Here is a 23,581-nt window from a genome sequence, read left to right on the forward strand (position 1 = left end):
ACTTTGGGAAACAAACTCATTTCATGCTTGGACCGTTATCAGAAAATTGAGAGCATTCTTAGCAAAGCAGGTTTCACAGGATTTTATGCATTCTTTCTTAGGCCTGATCGCCTGGGGAACCCACCCTTTCCAGCACAGGGCTGTACCCACCTCTGATGGTTTTAGGCTATGTCAGGCAGGGGAAGTAAGGAAGCCAAGAGATGAGGAGACTTCTTGTAGACAGAATGAGGACTCAGGCTATGTCAAAGCCGAAGGGCAAGGGTCCATCACCCCCTTTCTTCATAGCCCCCCAAGTCCTTTCCTGAGGGGTCCTTTCCTGAGGGATCCTTTCATGACTGTGCCTGTCTTAGGTCCTCCCTCCCTTGAGGAATCTTACCTTTCATTGGCTAACAGGTCAGGCTCGGGGCCAAGCAGGGTGAAGTAAAGGGGGTATAGGTGATGCCCCTGCCAGGGAGATAAGCTTTGTTTCCTTAGTGGCTTATGATCCCAAGGTCTCTCACTCAGCCTTAGCCATGGGGGGTTATAGCTTCTGAAACCAGGCAGGGTGGTTCCCAATATGTACTATGGGATATTAGTCAGCCATGAGAAAGAAGGAAATTCTTCCATTTACAACATGGATGGAGTCTGAGGGCATTATGCTAAATTACATAAATCAAAAAGAGAAAGACAGACTGTATAATGTCACTTATATATGGAATCCAAAAAAGCCAAACTCATGGAAATAAAGAGTAGAATGGTGGTTTCGAGGCTGGGGATTGGGGGAAATTGGAAAATGTTGGTCAAAAGGTAGACATTTGCAGTTACAAGATGAGTATGTTCTAGGGACCTAATGTACAGGATGGTGATCATAATTAACAATACTGTATTATATATATGAAAGTTGCTTAGAAAGTAGATCTTAAATGTTCTCACCACAAAACAAAAAAAAATGTTAACTAGGTGCCATGATGGAAGTGTTAACTAATGGTACTGCGGAAGGCATTTCACAATATATAAGTTTATCAAATCAACACATTATACATCTTAAATTTATACATTATTATATGTTAATTATATCATTAAAGCTGAAAAATTAAATTTAAAATTCACTTCCTCAATCTCAGTAGCCACATTTTAGTGTTTTAGTGGCTAACATATTGGATATCACCAATACTGAATATTTCCATCAATGCAGAAAATTTTATTGACAGCCAGTACTAAATCTACAACATTGTGCAGACTTAAAAGATAGTATAAACATGTAGTTAGAAGAAATGCTCCAGGTTATGAAAATTGAATCTTCCTTTTTTAACAAGCAAATTCAGATTCAGTTTTCTTTTAATCTGAGAGTAGTAAGATTGTTTAAGGACCTTGTGTATCTGTAATTTGTCAAAATTGATTATTTGTTCTAATTACTATCCTCTGCTCTTCTTTGTCATTAGTGACTATCTATAAATGATTTTTGTTTGGATTTTACATTAATTTTACAGTAGAGACCTAATAAAGCTAATATCTTCACATAGTGACAATATAGAAGAAAATAGACCTTTTAAAGCTAATAATGATTATCCTTTATGATAGAAATGTAATGGAATTCTTTTTCTTCATATTTTTCTTCAAGTCTAAACCAAACAATTTTTCAAAATCCATTCAAAAGGATATTAAGATTGGTTTAGTCTTAAAAAATTCAATTCCTCTTCAACTATTGCAACACAAATTTAGACCTTGATTTAGATGTTGCAGCTTGATAAAATCTAAAAAGCTCAATCTGCAAAGTTAGGTGTGCTGCTTCAAGACCTGGTTGGTTGAATACCCAACTACCCTCTTTCACTGAAGCATTTCCTTCTTTCCACAGCTGGGGTTAGTTGTTCCCTCTGATCTTTATAGCATTTTAGTTATATCTCTGTTGTAGTTCTTACAAGTTTTTGATATAAAAGCACTGCACTTTTTATTGTGTTCCAAAATGTATGCAGACTTGTCCCCCCCCCCTTTAGTCCCTGCCTCCCTCCCTGCCTCCCTTTCTTCCTCCCTCTGTCCCCTATTCCATCCATCTCTCTCTTTCTCTCAACTGCTATGTTGGCTTCTTACTGCCTGTAGGATTACATTCAAATTCATCATTCTGATATTCAAGATTCTCTTCTAAATTAGGCTGTATTTCCAATTGGTAAATAGTATTGAGAGAGAGGAGTTTCAGATGACATTTGTTTCTTTTTATTTACATGTATTAGGAAGCAACATGGTTTAGCATAGACTGTGGAGTCTACCTGGATTTAAATCTCTCCTTTACAGTTTACTAGCCATGTGCCCTTGGCAGACTGCTGGTAATCCTCTCTAAACCTCACCTTCCACAATCCTAGTACTGTTTTGCCTGCCCTCTCAAAGTTTAAATTTTTTACTTCCTGTAAAGTGTTCAGTACCTTGCAGATAGTAATACACATACACACACAGGGAAAATACAGTCTCTTTTTTTGTATATGCAAACATATCATAAACTCCTTATATGTGCATAAATATAAATTATCTTTATTATTCTTAATGCTATCCAGTAAAAAAAATTAGCACTATACCAATAAACAATTATTTTATCTCTTTGTAGGAAATGGAGAAGAATCTAACATGCAGTTATTCTCTTTGAAGGCAGCTTACACACTCATTCATAAATATATTTTCATTTTATAAACCAAATGAGGGGTAGGCATTAGCTCCATGTTGTTGATGAAGAAACAGTGTGTCAGAGAAGTTTAGTAGGCGACCCAAGATTATATAGCCAGTAAGCAATAGTCAGAATTGTACTGTCTACTACAATATGCTGCTTCTTATACCAAATGACATAAATAACTTCTGTAGGTATGGTGACCAGAAATTCAGACTTGGAGTCTAACAAAGGATTTTTGTTATGCTAAAATGTGGTAGTCTCTAGGATGTTTTCTCTTTTGTAATATTTGGCATTAGGTCTATTTCACAAGATTCAAGAAGGGGGTATGGCTTCACTTACTAATCAATCTTACCAAACAACTAAAAATGTCAGAGTTTACTTTAGATTATTAAACATGTCATGTTCAGTGGTAAAGACTACATTGTCAAAGGCCTAAAGAAAAAGGAACATTTATTTTATTATTTCTGCCCATTCTTCAGTGTTCTTTAAACTTTTCCCTGACTTTAAGGTGTCAGAATTACCTAGAAAATTCCAGGCCAGTTTTCAAATACACTGTAATACACAGTTTTCAAATAATCTGTTTTTTTCTTGAGGTTTTTGTTTTACTTTTCCCATTGCCTGATTTTTGTTTTTACCATAGATGGATCTAATTAGTAGAATCAGAATCCAGTGGTGATTAGTCAGATGTGGACTATTTAACATTCAAACAGAACCTTCAACAGTATTATCTATATAAAGTTATAATTTTAATTTATTCATATTCAATCATGAACATAGTTTAGTTCCAAGTTTCTACTAACAACATTTCTATGTCAATTTTCTCTTCACTAACCAGGGATATTATTCATAATTTATATCATTCTCTTAAAGTCCCATCTAATCAATTGTTCTGGATAGGTCTGATGCTGTTGGGGGATTTTTTTGTTTGTTTTATTTTAGGAATGTATGCTTTTTTGTGTGTTCAGCTGTCAGTTTACAAAAGCCGGTGCTTTGAAGGAGCAGGCTATGTTATTACCTTTTGGGTGGGGAATGAGGTTTAGTTTTATTTTTGCTTTTGTTTTATCTAGTTTTTGCTTCTATTAAATTAAGGAACAGATTAAGTTAAACCTAACAAATCTGTTACTCTTCAGTCTTACAGAACCCTTTGTCTGAGTCTTTAGTTGTATCTTTCAGAATTCCTCCTAAGGTCTTAGCAAGAGATCTTGCAAGAAAAGTTTAAGACTGTTAAGTGTTAAGACCCCAGTGTTAGTTGAGTTCCATTTAGCAGTGTTTAGAGTGCTCTTATCAAGACCAGAATGCTGGTCAAGGCTTTCCTCCTTAAATTAGAATGCTCTCTTTGTTCCTTACTGCTCCTGTTGTTCGCAAAACAAGTTTGATAACAGTTATAACAACCAGATGATTTATCTCTAGTGAAAACTCATAGCACCCATTTTTTAAAATTATATTTTATTGATTAGGCCATTACAGTCGTTCTCATTTTTCTCCCTTTGCCTCCCCCTCCTAGCACCTCCTATTCCCTCAGGCAATCCTCCCACCATTGTTCATGTCAGTGGGTCATGAGTACATTGGCTACTCCATTTCCTATAGGGTACTTTACATCCCCTTGGCTATTCTGTAACTGCCTATCTGTACTTCTTAATCTTCTCACCTCTTCACCAATTCTCCCCCTTGCCCCTCCCACCTGGCAACATTCAGGTAACTAACTTCTTTTCTTTTGCTTTTAAGAGTCTCTCTTTACCTTTAACCTTTGGACTTTTAATAATGTGTCTTGGAGTAGGCCTCTTTGCATCCATCATAATTGTGTGTCTCTGCTTTCTGGATTTGCATGTCTGTTTCCTTCACCAAATTAGGGAAGTTTTCTTTCACTGTTTTTTCAGATAATTTAATTTCTTGCTCTTTCTCTTCTTCTCCTGGCACCCCTATGAGGCAAATGTTGGACTTCTTAAAGTTTTCCCAGAGGCTGTTTATACTATCCTTGTTATTTTTGGATTCTTTTTTTCTTCTTGTTGTTCTAATTGGGGTTTTTTTGCTTCCTTATGTTCCTAATCACTGATTTGTTTTTGGCTTCATCTATACTACTATTGCTTTCCTGTAAATTGTTCTTTATTTCATTTAGTATGTCCTTCATTTCTGACTGGGTCTTTTTTTTATGCTGCTGAGGTCCTCACTAATTTCCTTGAGCATACTTATAACTACTTTTTTGAACTCTGCGTCTGATAGATTGCTTATCTGCTTTTAGTTTAGCTCTTTTTCTGGAGTTTTGATCTGTTCTTTCATTTGAGCCATGTTTCTTTGTCTCCTTCTTTTGGCAGCCTACCTGTGTTTGCGTCTATGTATTAGGTAGTGCTGCTTTGACTCCATGTCTTGGTAGTGTGGCCTAATGTAGTAGATGTCCTGTAGGGTCCAGTGGCAAAGCCTCCCTTATCACCCAAGCTGGGTACTCAAGGAATGCCCTTTGTGTGGGCTGAGTCTACCCTCCTCTTGTAGTTGAGCCTTGGTTGCCATTGTCAGATCAATGGGAGGGATTTACCCAGGCCAGTCAGTTGCAAGGACTGACTATGGCCACTAACCACCAACCTCCACCTTCCATGGAGGATCAGCTGTGCAGAGGCAGGGTGGTGGTGCTCCGACATGGCCTGTGTCTGTAGCTATTCATTGAGTACCCCGCCCTGGGGATTCCTGGGTGGTACAGACCAAGGTCGGCCCCCACTTGTGTTTTGCCTGAGGTACACTCCCTGAGCTGTAAGGCAATCTGAGATGGCTGCTACTTGTGCTTGGAGAAATTCCCAGGTAAAGCCAAGCTGTGAATATAATCTGGTTGTCACTATAGGGCTCACTGAAACCAGCTATTTCTTTATGATAGAATTTGGGAGCCAAGACCAGCAATTCTTATGGAAAAGCAGCTTGGGTGGGCTCATAAGTTGGGTGCAATAGATCCTCTGTGGATCTCCAAGGTGGATCATACAGTGTTAGCCAGGTTGATGGAGTCTCAGATATGGTACCAGCTTACCGACTCTATGGGGAGAGGGCTCAGCAAAGAGACAATGGCCTCTGCTCACCCTGATGCCAGACACTTGGGTCTCTCCCCATACACCACTGGTGCCCTTCAAGTTGCCACATCAGTTCTGGAGCTCAGAGGGAGCGAGTCTGAGTAGGTGAGTCCATGTATGGGTTCCCCAAGAGGAATTGCTGGGGGTTTCAGCAGCCTCCTCCACTGACTCAGTCCCCACTGGTTTTCACAGAAGTTGTGGGGACTAATCTTCCTGACCCTGCACTCCTGGGTTGAGGGGCCTGGTGTGTGTCTTGGACTTCTCACTCCCAAAGTATCCCTCTCAAATTTTTATCCTCATGGGCGTGGGTCTGCATCCGCACCCTTCCTACCAATCTGGATGGAGGTGATTTCTTCAATTTCATGGTTGTCAGACTTCCCATTCAGCTCAATTTCTGACATTCCTGAGTGACATTTGTTCTGTATTTTAGTTGTAATTTTGACTGTGTGAACAGACAAGCCATGGCTGCCTGTGTCGCCATTTTAAAGTTATTTTTCACACCCATTCTTTTGAGGAAAAAGAAAAGAAGTAGAGGAAAGAGAAAATACCAAATTACCTTTTCCCTTAATTACTGTATTGCAGAAATGGGAGTAAGTGGATTTTTTGGTCGGATTTCAGTTTTATATAAACTTCTTTTTCCCCTTTTACTTCTCCTCCAAGGAAAGGTGCTTTTTACATACAGTGATGAAAGTGGCCAAATTATGTGCCTGGCAAAAGGATGTTTGAGGAGAAACCTGGGTGATATGGGTGGTTTCTTTTTTTTTTTTTTTTTTTTTTAAGATTTCATTTATTTATTTTTAGAGAGTGGGTAAGGGATAAAGACGGAGGGAGAGAACTTCCATGCGAGGGAGAAACATTGCCCAGTTGACTCTCACACACCCACAACCAGGACTGAACCCACAACCCAGGCATGTGCTCTGACAGAAACTGAACCGGCAACCCTTAGTCTTTTGGAACAATGCCCAACCAACTGAGCCACACTGGTCAGGGCAGGTGATGTTTCTATTGGGATAACATCTTTAGATAATTGCATCAATTATAACATACACATAAAATATGTATGTTTGGAAAAAACAGGCAGAGATAACAAAGACATCTCAAATTGTAAATGACCTTGGTATAGCATTTATAATGACAGATTTTAAAAGAATTCAGACTATTTTTTTTTTAGTGATAACACTGATTTCTTCAGAGGGGGAAAGATGCAGGGAGTGCACATGTTGGCAGCACGAGCCTGAGTTCCCTTGCAGGTGGTGACTGAATTCCGTAAGCTGTGGTCACAGCCATGTATCAAGGGCTGCAGATGGTACAGTGCTGGGCTGGTGAAGTACACTTGTCCACAAACTGCCAGAGACTTTATTTCTTCTACAGTTACTTTAGAATGCAACTTATTTTTAATTGGCTACCTCTAGTTCTAGACATTTCATTCTTCTAGTAACTGTTGCCACACATGTCTTAGTCACACATATTTTGCCCACTTCTGATGGGACTCTGGTAGTAATGATAATAACTACCATTTATTGAACCCTTGCATTGTGTCAGGTACTATTCTAAGTTCCATAAATGTACTAGCTCATTTAACCACCACAGCTGTCCTGTGAGGCTAGGAGCTACTTTTATCACCATTTTATAGATGAGGAGACTGAAGTTAGCCTGCCCAAAGTCACACAACTAGCAGTGTTTTGAGTCTGACACTCTGACTACACAGCCTGCACATTTAGTTTTGTTGTTTGTTTAGTTTAAAATGTTATTTTTTACATTTAACTTTGATGCCATGTTTCCTCCATGTCTCTGTAATTAATGCATATGTTCTATAGACTAAAGCCCCACATGAAGGCAGTTATGACTAAAATCTATTTGATCTCTTAGAAATTGTTGACAGTTTTTCAGTCCTTTAATGGGAGACTAAAATTAATTTAAAGTGAGAGTCCACCAAAGTATTTTGTCCAAATGATGATGAATTATTTAGTGTCTCCATTTCCTACTTTCTGAAATCTTTATTTTAAAATTTTCATTTTCTGCTATGTCTTGTCCACATCCCATTTTCCAGGTGAGTATAGAGGGTTTTTTTAATCAATTAAAAAACAATAAACATTGCTTTTTAAAACCCGTTTTAACATGACTGTTTAAACTTTGCCTTTTCGAAACTTATTGGATAAGAAATTTACAGTTAGTCACATTGTATGTGTTTAACTTACACACTTGGAAAATAGAGAAGGCAAGTCTTTGCTGGTGTGGCTCAGCTGATTGCAGTGTCATCCCATACACCAAAAGGTCGTGAGTTCAATTCCACGTCAGGTGGGAAGTTCAATCCCCAGTTGGGGTGCATATGAGAAGACAACCAATCAATGTTTTTCTCTCTTCTCTCTGTCTCTCCTCCCTTCTCCTTTCTCCCTCCCTCCCTTTCTTTCTAAAAGCAATGAAAAAAGAAAAAGAGAAAGAATAACAATTTAAATAATGTGGGTGATTGCATCTGCTATCCCCCTGAGTGAGCTTGTGCCCTGGAGTGAATGGGTAATGGGGACTTGAATTTATCATCCCATTACGCTGACTTTAGTGAGTATGCTGCTCACTGAGTGTTTCATTCTGCTGGGTATGATTACTTTTTGATACAATATGGTCTGTAAAAACAAGCCAACAACTGGGGGGAAAAAAGCAAGCTCTCCCAAGGCTGGAAGAAAAACCAGCTGTGCCATGCTTACTGAAGGAGAATGTGTTGGTCTCTAGTAGGTTTTTCCAGGGTACTTTTCCAAATGTGCAATTTCTGCCTTATGTGTGTAAGTAACTCCCTCTTAATACATGATTCCTCTGTACTGAGTACCTGCCCAATGTCGGGCACTATGACAAGTGCCAAAAGAATGAAGATTTGGAACGGTATTGATAGCTCATAATCAAAGCAGGGCAACTGGAGGTAATGGAGAGAAAAACAAAGAATGTTGTAAAATTTAATTGGCAAATGCATAAAAATTGCTATAATATCACCCAAAATAGTTTATTTTGGATGTTATAATAACTTTAAAAACAGGAATGATCAAGTGTTTTTTTTAACACTGTTGTATATATGGAAGTGACTTGCTAAGCTCAGCAGGTGCTAAAAGAACTATAAGCAAGAGTTTTTGCCCTGAAAAAATCTTTTGGCTCTATGCATTTCTTACATATGCTAATCTTGACCGTGTTCACCTGAATATCATGACATTTTAGTTATGCCTGCCTTACATCACACATGATGTTTTCTTCTAGGTTTCTATATATTCTGTTCCAGAAAAGATTGGTCAAGTTCACCATGCCTTGGAAACAACTGTGAAGCTTTTTGAATTTTTTCAAAACTACTTTGAAATTCAATACCCACTTAAGAAATTGGGTAAGAATCAAACAGTGCCTCTGATTTTTATTACTATTGTTTTGCAAACATTTTTTAAAAATAACTCTTGCCAAAGTTGTTATAAAAGAAAACTAAGAAATACTTAATGATTTAAAAATTGTTTGTATTTAAGATCATCTAGATTTCTTAAATGTATCTGAATGTGAAGCTTATAACACTTAGCAGTTTATAGGGTTACTACAAAAGTGCTGTGTAAGTGGGAACTTGCTTCGGGCTCAGTCTGGAGTTTAACTCATTCTAACTTCATGAGAAATTTCTGACTCAGATAATGAGAACTGAGTAATGGAAGCTCTGAGTAATGAAGCTGCTTCTAGAACAAAGAGAGTTGCCACTGCACACTGTGAAGGAATTAGGTGTCTCTTTGTTTTCTGAGGAATAGAGTAGCAGTGACTCTACAGGGGTTTCATCAGGTCTTCCCCAGCTGACCTATGGGTGAGCAGCATGCAGGGTTAGAGTAAGGCAGGTCCCATTCATTGGGGGTATAAAATGAACTCACTGCCTCCTGATCACTGCCACAGTGATAAAGCAATGGGTAAAATATTTTTATTTAACCAGGGAGTATCTTAAATGAGGGAAAGTTAATTGTTTTTTCCTGTTATATCCAGATTTGGTGGCTATTCCTGACTTTGAAGCAGGAGCAATGGAAAATTGGGGTTTAATTACCTTCCAAGAAAAGACACTTCTGTATGACAATAATACTTCTTCAATGGCGGATAGAAAACTAGTTACTAAAATCATCGCTCATGAGCTGTCCCATCAGGTATTAGCCACCAAGGCTGTTATATCTCATACCTGTGGTCTGTTTCATATCCTAGAGTATAGAATCAGTTTACATGCAAATAATAATTCATCTTTTTCTTATAGTATTGTTTCGTAATAAAACAAAGCTTTTGAACTCAACTTCAGATGAAAGTGCTGTCTAATGTCTGTATAGGACTTTATAGTTTATAAAGCATTTTCACATGTATTATCTCACTTTTCATAACTGCTGTAAGGTAAGTGATAATCCCATTTTACAGATGTGGAAACAAGACTCAGCTTAAGTGAATAACTTGCTCACAGTCACACAGGTACTAAGTGGAAGCACTAGGCCTTAAAGAAGCACTATCTCATCAAGATCTCTCTCTCTTCTCCCCCCAATAATACACGGCTATTTTGCCTCTGACTAATTCCGGCTGCTCAGTGTACCTTTGCGGGGGCAAAATCTTTTCCTAAGTTGTACTCTCACAACTCTTGGACTGTAATTGTCATAACTAGATTTATTTTTTCCTCTCCTGCTAGAACTGTATTTTTTTTTTATTACTTTTAGAGGGGGAGAGTACTCTTTGCATGACATGGAGGAAAAAAAAAAGAAAATTACACAGGTACATGAAGCCCCTCCTGCCTTTCCCAACACATTGCCTCTCTTGTGTCCTTGATAAGGTGCTTCTCGTGCTGGGTGCAGTTCAGAGGTGCCGTGGCGGTGGGAGGACACAGAAGAAGGGTAGTACACGCTCTGGGCAGTTCACTCCCTGTCCCACACTCACCCTGCACACAACTGTGTAGCCCTTGTGAAGACTTCACGACAAGCTGGCATATGAAGCACATGCTTATTTACTCTAAGAGTGTTAGGTGTGTAGAAGAGGTGTCTCTTAGGTGATTTCCTCCAGGTCTATTATATCTGGGGCCTCCATTACTACTGGGGAGTATTTCTCCATTACTTCTTTTTTAGGATGTACAGATCATCTTCATTTGAAACAGGTTTTAGGATAGTATCTTTGAAAAATATGTTCTGGTAATTCTCAAAAATGTTTTGTGTCAGTATCTAGTAACCTTATCATTTTGCTGCTGGTCTGAGTCAAGCCCTGGGCCACACTGACTGCTGCACACCCTGTCACCACACTTTGTTTTAGGGAAGGTTGAGATACACTTTTTAGGAGAGTCCCCTCTCTTTTTTTCCCCTTCTTACTTCCTCACAGAAGAAGGCATTTAAGATCTTTTTGATTTTACTTATTTACATGCAGGCCAACTTTCTTAAGGAATGTTGTTTGAGTTATGTCTTGAATTATGTGAGTACTGTCCTCAGCATGGGCAACTGAGGAGCAATGTGAAGTGTGGGCTCTCAGACTGCAGGAAAATCTGTCACATAGAAATTTACTTTTTAGTTGCTATGGATGGTTATAGATCAATGGAGAATCATCTTACTAACTTGGTATTAAGAGCTAGAAGAATTTTATTATCTAGGAAATCTCATTTTTAATGAGGTGTCTAAAAACTTTTTTTAACCTAGTGTATAATGTATGTTACTTTGATAAATATGCTAATTGTATCTCTTATTTTTTTTCCATTCAATTAGGGTAAAATGTTAAAATTTATTTTACTTTTAAAGTAAATTTATACAGCTTTTGCAAGTGTTTAATTTGAATGTTGTTTAACTATAATGATTATTTTAAAGTAATTGTCATCTAGTTATAGGTGATTAATCTAAAAATTCAATTGTTAGAAAATTCTTGAGAATGCAAATATTGTGTTGGTTAGTAGATTGTTTTTTCCCCACAGTGGTTTGGTAACCTGGTAACAATGCAGTGGTGGGATGATCTGTGGCTAAATGAAGGGTTGGCTACTTTCATGGAGTATTTCTCTTTGGAAAAACTATTCAGTGAGCTGTCCAGTGTGAGTACAATGTTTGTCAGGTCTACTGTGAATGCCGGGTGGGGGGGGGGGGGAGTCAAATTATATTTGGCATGTATCTTTATGCATTTGCAATAAAGAAAATGATTCTAGAAAGAAACGGTAAAATTGGCCCCTGTTACTTGTTGTACCTCTTGAAATTTGACAATGAAAATTATGCCTTTATTTAATTATATATTTCATTGAAAGGTGAAAGTATGTGAAATTATTTTACACTTTGTAAACATTTGTTGTTAGGGAGAGCTTTTTAAATTGATTTGCTACATCTTATTTTTAATTGTTGTGATTCTTCTGCTTGAAGAAATTTAGATATAGTTGAAAAGCCTTTTTGCAAAACAATACATTTTATCCTATGCATAAAGAAAGAAAAAATTAAGATATTCTGTGGCAATGCTGTTATCACTCTGATCATGCTTACAAAGGTGATGTATAAGTTGATACAAACAAATAATTTACCCTATTTAGATACAAACCACATTTTGTTCTTGTTCAAAGACTTGAAACAGCATTCTGTTATAGAGAACATAAGGTCACTATGTTACTGGGCTGTATGGAGGTGATCCCTACCCTTAGAGATATTTGGACACACCAGGATAGGCCATGACACACACTGTCAAATAATTCACGCAACAGGTGGGAAAGCATAAAGATCCCTTTGAACCCTAAAATGCTGTGACTTTCTATAAAATGTCCTGGCTATATGACCCAAAACTGCTTTAAAATAGGAGTTCTTTTAGAGTTTTCAGTTTGAAATTTTTGTGTAGGTACTGCTCAAAAATTTCAAGTGGTATAGAAGTAACTTATTTTTGGCTAGTGAACTAAACAAGATCCTTTAAATCTGTGTATGTACCTTAATTAAGCAGTGAGATTCGCAGTTTCACCACTTGGTGGTGCCCAGAATGTTTAAAAGCTTCTAATATACTGGTGGAGCTCATCTGCTGAACTCTCAAAGAATTCTTTCTGTTTAACAGTGATATTTTATTTCAAATGAACTTCAGCTAAAGGAAATATGCATTTCTTAATAGAAAAGCTGGACATGTACAATAAATTAGCTTAAGAACCAGTTATTATTTTTGTTTTTTAATTTCAGAGTTTTAAAATATATGCTAACCTTTTCATACTATGTTGAATATCAAGATTTGGCATTTGGTTGCTTTAATAACAGAATCTTATTCTGTTCCTTACGTTGTTTAGGAAACACTTTTTTATGTGGCCAAGAGGTCATCATTTTACTTTTAAAATTAATAAACATTCATAAATGTCACATTCTTCCTGTGTGTTCAAAAGCTTATGTTCTGAAGTTTATTGAATCTGGTTATTTTTTAATAATGTCCTTAAGCAGTAGTATAATTTATATAAATAATTACTATACTTGCCTTTGCCTTTGATACTGCTCATGATTTCCTAATCTGTTTAATTTTTTACTAGTATGAAGATTTCTTAGATTCTCAATTTAAAACCATGAAGAAAGATTCCTTGAATTCATCTCCTCCAATATCGTTGTCTGTTCAGTCTTCACAACAGATTGAAGAAATGTTTAATTTTCTTTCCTATTTTAAGGTATTGCTATACACAATTGTACCTGGAATAGCTTTTAAATTAATTTTATATGTGAACAAGCTGCATGGTTTAGATTATTTTAAAGGTTGTTATTATTTAAAGTATTATTTTTAGGTATCCTGTTAAAATTTAAGATGCTTGCTTCTATTTAAATCTTGGTCTTAACTTTTTCTGGATTATTTTTTTTTCTCTGTTTCTGGTTTAAGTTCTCTGACTTCTGGGCAGTTAACTAGATGTTATAGCAATATAGTTTTTAAAGTTGCTTCACTCTTTAGATCTATTGGTAGTATATGTACAGGGAGGGTGTTAAGCAAGCCCTTGGCTGTGCTATTCAGAATCAGGGTAAATTCCAAAGTCAGAATTTTCTGAACAAGTAAGCAAACAGGTATTTTAATAATTGAAGATTAGGAGATTCCAAGATGTCTGTCGAGTAGGTGGAAGCTACACTCAGCTCCTTCTGGCACCAAACCAGACTTACAGCTAAACTATGGAATAATCAACCTGAATAACTAGCTGAAGGACAGCTGAACAGCAGTGTTATAACCAAGGATTTACAGAAGAAGCCACATAGAGACTGGTAAGAAGGACAGAGATGCAGGGAGGGCTGGCCCCTGCACCCACGTGTGGTAGCTGAGAAGCTGGAGGGTTCTCTCAATTCCAAAAGTGCCCCCCCCACCACTGCCCCGAGGAATGTGGAGTCTCATCCTCAGGCCAGGCTTCCCAACCTGAAGCATCACATCTGGGAAGAGGAACCTGCAGATAAAACCCTACTTCCCCAGCCTTCCACAGACAACAATATGGTGATTGCCAGAGAGAAAGGGGGTGGGGGAAGGGGAAGGAAGACAAAAAGGGTAGTGGAAAGAGACTTGAATTTGTGTGGTGTGTGCATGATGCAGTATGCAGATGATCTGTTATAGAGTTGTACACTTGAAATCTATAGGTTTTATTAACCAATGTCACCCCAATAAATTAAATAATTTTTAAAAATGAATTAAAGATTAGATTTCAAGAACAGAAACACAGACTCCAGGTTTGGAGGTGAATCAAAAACAGAGAATAAAAACCTGACTGAGATCATCATAGGTCAGAAGAACACAGCTATTAGTGCCACTCACATTTGTGTTGGGAAGGAGGGGTGAATATTATATGTCTTCTTTGCCTCCTTTGTCTTGTGGGTATTAGATTAGTTGATTAATAAATTGTTTTCCTGTGTTAGAGAAGAAAATACATGAAATAAGTGAGATATAGTCCACATTTTTAATGGGAATGTTGTAGCAGAGAGGGAAAGTCGGTATTGCAAGGTAGAAAAAGAAATGTTGGGAAAGAATGAGTACTCAAATTTATCATGTAACACCATAAAGAGCAATAGGTAGTAAATTCAGTTAATGTGTATATGGTAATTTTAATGACTTAACATTGATAAATTTTTACCAGAATTGAAATTTATTTAAAAAACCATTTGAGTGCTTACTGTGTACTAGTCATTGTTAGTAATTGTAGTTGAATTTTTCAGTTTCCCCCTCAGCTAACATACAGTTTAGAAGAAAAAATAAATACATATCTGTAGCAGATGTAGGAAGTGATATAAATTGGTTTTGGAGATGGATAAATATGATTTCTATTTCAAATCAGGAAGGGCTTCACTGAGGAAGTGGTCATTTTAAGATTGGGAATGATGATGTGTGCATCAGTGAATATAGTGTGACCTTAATAGGTGCATGCCTTATTCTAAATGTTAATGTATATTTACTACCCTGTATGACACAGACTCTGGCCCACAGTGTCTGCAGTGTTATGGCTGAGATGAGAGAAATTCACATGGACTACCAAGTCCTGTGTAGGAAAGGGGACAGCATGGCCACCCTCTCAAGGGGAGAGCATGCCAAGCTTTGCGTTGACTGGCTTTTATTGGCTTTAATTTGCATAGGAATATAGGGTGTGTATGTAAAGCTCATCCATCATTGTCAGGCAGTAATGATCAAATAGATAACATTCAAAGAACTATGCAGGCTTATTTTGAGTCAGGTTCAAATAGCTAAAGGGCCGTAAAACTTTGGGGAAACAAACTCATTTTATGCTTGGACCCTTATCATTTAAATGGAAGGTATTAGCAAAGCAGGTTTCAAAGAATTTTATACATTCTTTCTTAGGCCTGATTGCCCCAGGGGTCGCCCCTTCCCAGAATAGGGCCACACCCACCTCTGGCATTGTTTCAGGCTTTGGTCGAGCAGGGAAAGTAAGACAGCCAAGAGATTAGGAGACTTCTTGCAGACAGAATGAGGACTCAGGCTATGTCAAAGCCAAAGGGCAAGGGTGCATCACCCCCTTTCTTCATAGCCTCATGGCCGTACCTGACTTAGGTCATCCCTCCCTTGAAGAATCTTACCTGCCATTGGCTAACCAGTCATGCACTGGGGGCCAGGCAGGGTGAAGTAAAGTGGGAAGAGGCAGTGCTCCTGCCAGGGAGATAAGCTTTGTGGCTTACGGTCCCAAGGCCTCTCACTCAGCCTTAGCCATGGTGGGGTTACAGCTTCTGAAACCAGGCAGGGCAGTTCCCAACACCTATACATCCATCAGTTCTAAACATTGGAAGTGACTCTGCAGGAAGAAGAGATCTTTGTTACTTTAGCAACATGATATACTAAAATTGGAAATTAATGTACTCCCTACTAGAGAGACTTTTGAGAGCTCTTCTAATTTGTTGTCCTCAGCAGAGTGCCCATGAATTGAACTGGTACTTTAAACATTGAGGATAAGAGTGGGGATGCCACATAAAATTTGGCATGTTTTTCTATTAAAAATATATTTACAATCACTTAGCTTTTTAACACTAACAGTGAAACAGCAAGTAACTGATAGACCACACAAAATGTCTCATAGTAGAAGTAGTGTGCATGGTGATCTACTTCATTCATTCTTTTGAGATCTTTTAAAATAATTTTTAAGACAATTTTAACATAGTCCATGTCTAGTTAATGGGACTAAATAACAGTGTATTATAACTAGATTCTATATATGAAAGTATATGCTTAGACTGATTGTATTTTGAATTTTAGATTCTCAATTTTACAAATCTATTATATTCTATTATTTACCTCTCTTTCTTACTTTTTTTTTTTAATAGGGAGCTTCTCTTTTGTTGATGCTAAAAACTTTTCTTACTGAAGATGTATTTCAACGTTCTCTTGTCCTTTACCTGCATAATCATAGTTATGCATCCACTCAAAACAATGATCTGTGGGATAGTTTTAATGAGGTAAGTGACCTGAATATTTTATTTAGCTCTAAAAATAAGAAGACAGGGACTCTATTTATGTTTTTCTCAAGTATATCCCCTATATAAATAAGCTGTGGTACCAAAGATAGTTATTTAAGAAAGAGAGGGATGGAGCTTAGGATAAATACTTATCCTAAGCAAAAAATTAAAAGAATTAAAAATTCTTTTTTAAAGAGCAAAGAATTAAAAATCAAGAAATGCAAGTACTAGTCTTAATTGTTGAAGGATTGTGTATGGCCTTGTGTAATCATTTTTATTCAATACTTTAATCTCTATTCTTACTCTGTAGGAAAGTTGTCTTTTCCAAATTAGTGTATATACTATATTTTCATCTTTTTCAAATGAATATTTTTTATTTTTATGATTTTGCAACTTTTCTACCTCTCATTCATGATTTTTTTTCTGTACTCTGCCCTGTGAATCCTGTCTTTTGGAGCCATTTTGTCTAGAGAGGATGATACATCACAAGCTGGCTGTCCTTGGCCGCATACTGCCCTTCCATCACATTGCTATTGGATTTTGTTATGTTTGCAAATATTCTAATAAGCAGTGCAGTTAGGTACATGTTTTGTTTCACAGCAGTGCATGAACCTAGCCTGCATTGTGCATGTATACTAACTGCATGTCCTTATAAGTATTTGAGTCTTTTTTACCCCGATCTAGATAAAGTTCTTAATGCTTAGAAGATCACAGACATATTTGGAAATTGATGAAAGTTCTGGACATACTCCCCAGAAAAAATCACATAATGCAAAACATCACACTGTTTCAAAGTCATATGGACCCTGTTTAAGAACTTGGCTCTGGATGTTTTTTGTATACTCTTTCTGCTGCTTTGCCTTATCTGAACCTGGTATTTTGTAGCTGTTAACCCTTTGCCCAAAAGGCACACCTTTGCTATTCTCTGAGCTCTCTTTGAGAAGAGGGATTAGTCCTTATTACCTAAGAGTTGTTTCCAAATCACTGTTTTTCTTCTTATCATACAGTAGTATTTCAATCAAAAGCTACGCTATTTACTTTATACTTGTTATATTATCTCCCGACACGTAGAGTATATTTCTTCCTCCCTCACTGACTTCAACTTTTGTATCATCATGTTTTCCTATCCCAACCTAGACCCTAATATTATCCTCAGGTTTTTTAGCATACACATCAAACTATGCACTGTCCTCTTCATTTCACTTCTGCCTCAAAGACCCAAAAGTGCCTTGCTTTGGAGCAAGCTTGTTTTCTTCTCAACTCCTTGCCCAGAACTAAATAGATCTGGGCCATGAGAAGTGTTAGATTTAATAATCACAATGCATTTGGGAAAATTCGCTCCATCCTTTTCTGCTTTAAATGAATAGGAGTATGGTGATTGAGGTAAGGCCTACCATAGTGCAGTGATATTGTCAAACACTTTAAATACTTGATGATTTTAGTTGCTTACAAATCAAATCCATATGTAATCTAAAAAAATAATTTGAATCATAAGTTTAAGTCACCTTCTTTAAAGAGATAGTTCTTCAAAAAAATTGCTTCTTCATCGATATAAGATGTTTCAGGCGTAGTGGGCTTTAGAGGATCTGTGAACCTCTGACACTGGATTTTTGTAGATAAATTTATGTAATTATCTGGGGAAGAGGGTCTGGACCATCAGAATAGTTCACCACTGTTCTCTAGGGAGACTTAAAGTCAAGGCAACCGACCTATTTATATTTCCTCCTCTTCCTCCTCCTCCTCCTTCTTCCCCTTCTTCTTTTCTTCTCCTCCTCCTCCTTCTTCTTCTCCTTCTTCTCCTTCCCCTTCTCCTTCCTCTTCTTCTTCTTCCCCTTCTTCTCCTCCTTCTTCTTCCTTCCTCTTCTTCTTCTTTCTTCTTTCTTTTTTCTTCTTTCTTCTTCTTCTTCTTCTTCTTTTTTTCTTTTCTTCTTCTTTCTTCTTCTGCTGTTTCCTGGCATTTCCACAGCGTTAGTTCTTTAAAAGAAGAACTTTAACATTATGAAAACTGAGGGTCTGGAGAACAGAGAAATCTAGACTCAGCTGATTCACAGGAGTAAGTCCCAGTGCTTCTGACTCAAGACTCCACATTATTATTCACGTGGTCAGTGCTAGTACTGTGACCTGAAAGGGCGCTACTCCTCCTCAGGGGTTTTAATGAACACTCAGTTGGTAATATCTGCTGGTTTTTCAACCGCACTTCTCTCTCTTTAGTTGTTACTTAGTTCTCTTCCAGGTTACTTGTCTTTTAGCAATCACTTATTTACCTACCTTAGAAATGTACATCCAACTCAGCATTCCAGCTTCTTTTTTCTATTAACATTAAGTGTAGCCTTCATAGAATGTGGTAGGGAAAGAGGGAAAGATACAAACTGTAATAAACTGTTTACCTTCAAGCAAAAATAACTTATCCTTTTATTTGTAGGTCACAAACAAAACACTAGATGTGAAGCAAATGATGAAAACTTGGACCCTGAAGAAAGGATTCCCTTTAGTGACTGTGCAAAGGAAAGGAATGGCGCTCCTTGTACAACAGGAACCATTCTCTTTGAACACGAAGTCTGAAATCCCACCCTCAGATGCAAGGTGCATGCCTTTCTCTCCCTGCTGCCTCTTTTGTACCCTCAAGTTAAAGTACTCTGAAATGTTTTGTAATCATAGATTCTTATAAAACCTCTAACAAGATTATCTTGTTCTGGAAATACCTTGAAAATTTTCACCTTCCTGCCACTCCCCCCCCAAAAAAACTCTAAAAATGAAAAAAGAAAAAAAATGACAAATTATATGTAAATGACTGAAATATTGGAAAGCGTGATAATCTTTCAATATTTTCTTTTTATAGCCATCTGTGGCATATTCCACTCTCCTTTGTCGCTGAGGGAAGAAATTATTCAAAATATCGATTGGTATCATTTCTGGACAAGAAATCAGGTTTGACTTAACACTTTTCTGATAAGAAATTGGAAAGAACGTATTTTTAAACCATCTGACCAAGCAGCAGGAAGGAGTTTACACTTTTCAGTGTGCACACTCTGTGAGCTGGTTTTCTGAGTCACCTACACATGATGTGACTAACGTGAGATTGCGTCTGTGTGTCATGCATAAAATTGGTCTTTCATAGTCATGTGACATAAGGTATGAAAAGTTTCATTGGAAAGTACCAGCAGTCCTGTTAGAAAATAACAAATGCTGTATTTTTTTGTACCCTAAATAAATACTTTATGTTAGTAAGAAGTAGAGCAGCTTCTTAAAGTCAGCTCTGCTGACTGCTTTCTGGGGGTAGGCTGGGGCAATGGCATTTTGAGAAACACCCTAGATGATTCTTATGCGTAATAAAGTTTGATGCATGACCTAGGTAAATAATTACTATAAAATGTCCTGTAGACATAGTATACATTTTTTGGTAATGAACAAAATGGGACAAGAAATCATGATTGCAATGAGGGGGATCGTAAAATGTAGCTTACCCACAACGAGTCTATAAAAGCAATTGAAATGTAGTTTCTGACCATCTGTGAAATACCTCTGTGAATACCACACTATGTATCCTCTTAATTTGCATCCTGAAAGAACATAACGCTTCTGGGTTCTGCAGGAACCATTAGTGATACTCTACATTTAGGGAAAGGGAAAATTTCTTGTTTGAATTTGGATATGGTGTTCAATCCTGTATTTTTGAGAGTGCAGTATAGCTTAGTGGTTAAGGGAACAAATGTTGGAGCCAGATTGCCTGGTTCCATGGTATGAGTTTAGGGGAGTTATGTGACCTCTCTGAGCCTCATTCCCCCAGCTATGGAATGGAGATAGTAGCTATAGTTACTTCATAGAGTTATGGTGAGCATGAGTTCATTTACATGAAACACCTAGAACATCACCTGGCATATGTTGTATCCTAGATAAATATTTAACCCTATATAAGGGTTAGCTACTATTATTGGTTATTATTTTAAAAATACTTTAAATATCTTATAGCTACTCTACAGAAAATCTAGAAAAAGAGCAAATCTTATCAGCCTGTGACAACTACTCTCATGATTATTTCTTAGTCATTTCAAAGTACCTTTTACTTAGTTGATGTCATTGTGTACATGTGATTTTTGTATGTCATTTTTAAAAAATCATACATATAGTGATTGACTTAACCTTTCCTTATTGAACACTTGATTCACTATATGTCTTTAGGGGGAAAAAAAGCCTTAATAAAAATTTGGGCTCTTAAAGTGTTTTTGTTATTTTTCATAGGAATGCTTCTCAAAATGACGACTCTTAACCTTTTGTGATTTAATACATATTTCTAAGTTATGCTTCTGTTGTGTGATAACAATTTATAGTGCCAGTTGAAACATATGAGCATACCAATTGCATTGCAGTTTAAACTAGAGTGGAATGTGACAAGAATAATCTCATTATTTAGAAACCCTAAGAACAGTTGATAATGCTTGTTGAATCTAACATAGCTGGAAGTGCTGCCTTCTTTAATGAAAACAAAACCACATACTTGAAGTGGGCCCTGGAAGGATAGTCTCTGACCTAAGGGACAACAAATAATTTCATCTCCCTGTTTAAAAGAAACCAGTGAGGATTTTTTATAAACCTCCTGATAGTCTATAAGTTTTGGGTGGTATTAGAAGTAATTGGATAATAAGATATCTGCTTTTATTAGTCCTTTACTTTTTAGCTCAGTTTACATGTGAGCTTTTTATTCCTTGAGGTTCACAGCCCAAAGTCTAGCTCATGTTTTCCTATTAAAACTTTTTTTTTTCTAAACCCTTACCTGGTATTCTGTTTCCACTGCTCAAAAATTGAGCAACTCAAACACACTCCTCCCCTGGCCTCTGGGTGGCTTTTGTTTATGCTGCTTTCTCTCCTGGAAGGACACTGTTGTCTGTCCACTCCCCCCACACACCCCAGCTGCCACCCCCCGCCTCATGCCACCACCACTCCCTTGATTTACTGCTGTCGATTCTTCAGATCTCAGATCACTGCCCGCTTCAGGAAGCCTTCCCTCACCCCATGGCAAGTTAGATGCCCTGCTTGTGTGCTTTAATAACATTCTCTGCTTCTCTACTTGTAGTACACTTTAAGTACTTTTTCGCATAGCTCTGTCCTCACGTTAGATAGGTCCCCTATTGAAGGCAGATATCATGGCTATACGAATTACTTTTGCAACCTTAGCACCAGGTAGGTGCAAGAATAATTATTGGATAAATAAATATTGTCTATAATGAAGTGACTCAATTGCAAATCTCATTGTAAAAAGTTCCAGGAAAAGAGCATTCAAAGCCTGATGAAATGATGTCTTCTGTTTCCTTTCATTTCAAAATATTCTTAGTTAAGGAGAATATACACAACGCACTGTGATATAATTGGTTTAATTTAGAGCTGGAACTGAGGCACTATATGGTGAAAGCAGTGACTGTTAGTCCTTCTCCTCAGCTGTGTTACTTCTCTTGCTGCTGCTGCTCTTTTCATTCCTGGCAGTCCGAGTTTTGAGAGTCCACACTGTAAACGCTTTGTCCGCACAAAAAGTGATGGACCCTAGGGACAGATGGCTCTTCTTGGTTCTTGATGCTCCAGTGAGAATCACTCTTATTTTAATTTTTTTGGTTCTCTTAAGGAATGTAGCATAGGCAGTGACTACAGAGGCTTATTGTATGTCATATGACTTCAGTGTAGGGTGTTATCTTGGTAGTTTGTTTAATTATAGTATATTTCCATGTGTTCTAGGGTTGTTGGGTTAGTCCATTAGTTCAATCAAATATAGAAGTTATATTTGGTTAATATCTTTGTCACTTTTCCCCACATACATGAATTTTAACCAAGTAGTAGTTGTACAAAGAAGGGCTGAACGAGACCATTTTTTTCAAGCTACATATTGAGGAAGTTATACTAAAAAAGTGAGTGTCTCCCTCTCCCTTTTCTTCTTCCTTTCCCCGCTCCTCTGTCTGTCTCAATCCATATTGCACTCAGACCTAAGCTCTTTAACTATAGAAAAATTTTATATTGAATCTTAACTTGAAACATTCATGTTTCTGAAAGGATATCACTGTGCCAGAAATATTTCCCTGAAACTAAAAGACATGTCATTGGAGTGAAAGGCAATTGGAAAAAAGAAGGAGGAAAATCGTAGTATTAAGATATTTATCATGTGCCATTCTCTGCTCTTGCCTTTCTCCCCCCTAATAAAATAAAGGAGAAGCGAGGGGTATTGCAGAAAGGAATGCTTTTGAGCAACAGTGGATGCAGTTCAACTGTATGCCTCAGGCTAGTCCTCTGGAGCAAACTATTCAGGAAATTTTTAACTTTGTAGTAAAAACATGATTTTTGTTTCTGTGCTTTAATATTTCTTTATAAAACAGTAGTTGATTTTCATAACTCACTGACAAATGGCTTTATGAAATCAATATTAGATTACTTCATCTGGGCTTCTGCCATTTAAGATTGGAGTTGCTCACTCTTTTTAACTACTCAATGGATTGTGAAAACTCAACCGTTAATCTGTTAATGATTATAATAAATTAAAAACACGTAAGAATAGCCTCATCCACATTTGAACTGCAAGGATGTATTGACGTCCCTTGTGAGCAAAGCCATTATGTTTTGATACCTGTGGTTTTAAGGGTCTCTATTCTGGATCATTCAGAAGACCTGAAAGAGACTAATATGCTGACTCTTTAAGTGATAACTCTCCTCTCCGTGCTGTTGGCTGTGCTGCTTTATATTTCTGTCATCGAGATGACAGTAATAATATCAAGTACATTCCCAGCTGTGTTTCTGCTCTCTACCATCTGGACTTGGATAGGTTTATGACATGGCAAGTTGCTTGCTTATCAGCCAAGATACTATGTATTTCAGTATTTTCTTGCATCTATCCAGTGGGCAAATGGCCACACTTATCATTGCTTGCCCCCTTTTATGGGAGAGAGAGATTTGGAGCTACTCAGTCCTTCCCAAGATCCTCTTGGTAAAAGATCTGTAGGAAATTGTGTTTGGTGACCTTGAGAGTATTGATCTTTTTGCATTAGCTAATG

At 37.3% G+C, this 23,581-nt stretch overlaps 1 protein-coding gene across 1 annotated transcript in view; it reads left to right on the top strand.

Annotated features, from left to right (window-relative positions):
- Positions 1–23,581, top strand: part of LOC114496094 (leucyl and cystinyl aminopeptidase) — a 103,306-nt gene that overhangs the window by 52,925 nt on the left and 26,800 nt on the right. Inside the window, exons 5-11 of the mRNA XM_028511364.2 lie at positions 8,926–9,046; positions 9,673–9,827; positions 11,606–11,719; positions 13,166–13,297; positions 16,422–16,553; positions 18,976–19,136; positions 19,393–19,481. Of these exons, the coding sequence (XP_028367165.1) occupies positions 8,926–9,046; positions 9,673–9,827; positions 11,606–11,719; positions 13,166–13,297; positions 16,422–16,553; positions 18,976–19,136; positions 19,393–19,481 (904 nt within the window). The remainder of the gene's footprint in view (positions 1–8,925; positions 9,047–9,672; positions 9,828–11,605; positions 11,720–13,165; positions 13,298–16,421; positions 16,554–18,975; positions 19,137–19,392; positions 19,482–23,581) is intronic.

Source organism: Phyllostomus discolor, chromosome 3 (genome assembly GCF_004126475.2).
Source record: "Phyllostomus discolor isolate MPI-MPIP mPhyDis1 chromosome 3, mPhyDis1.pri.v3, whole genome shotgun sequence".
NCBI classification, from domain to species: Eukaryota; Metazoa; Chordata; class Mammalia; order Chiroptera; family Phyllostomidae; genus Phyllostomus; species Phyllostomus discolor.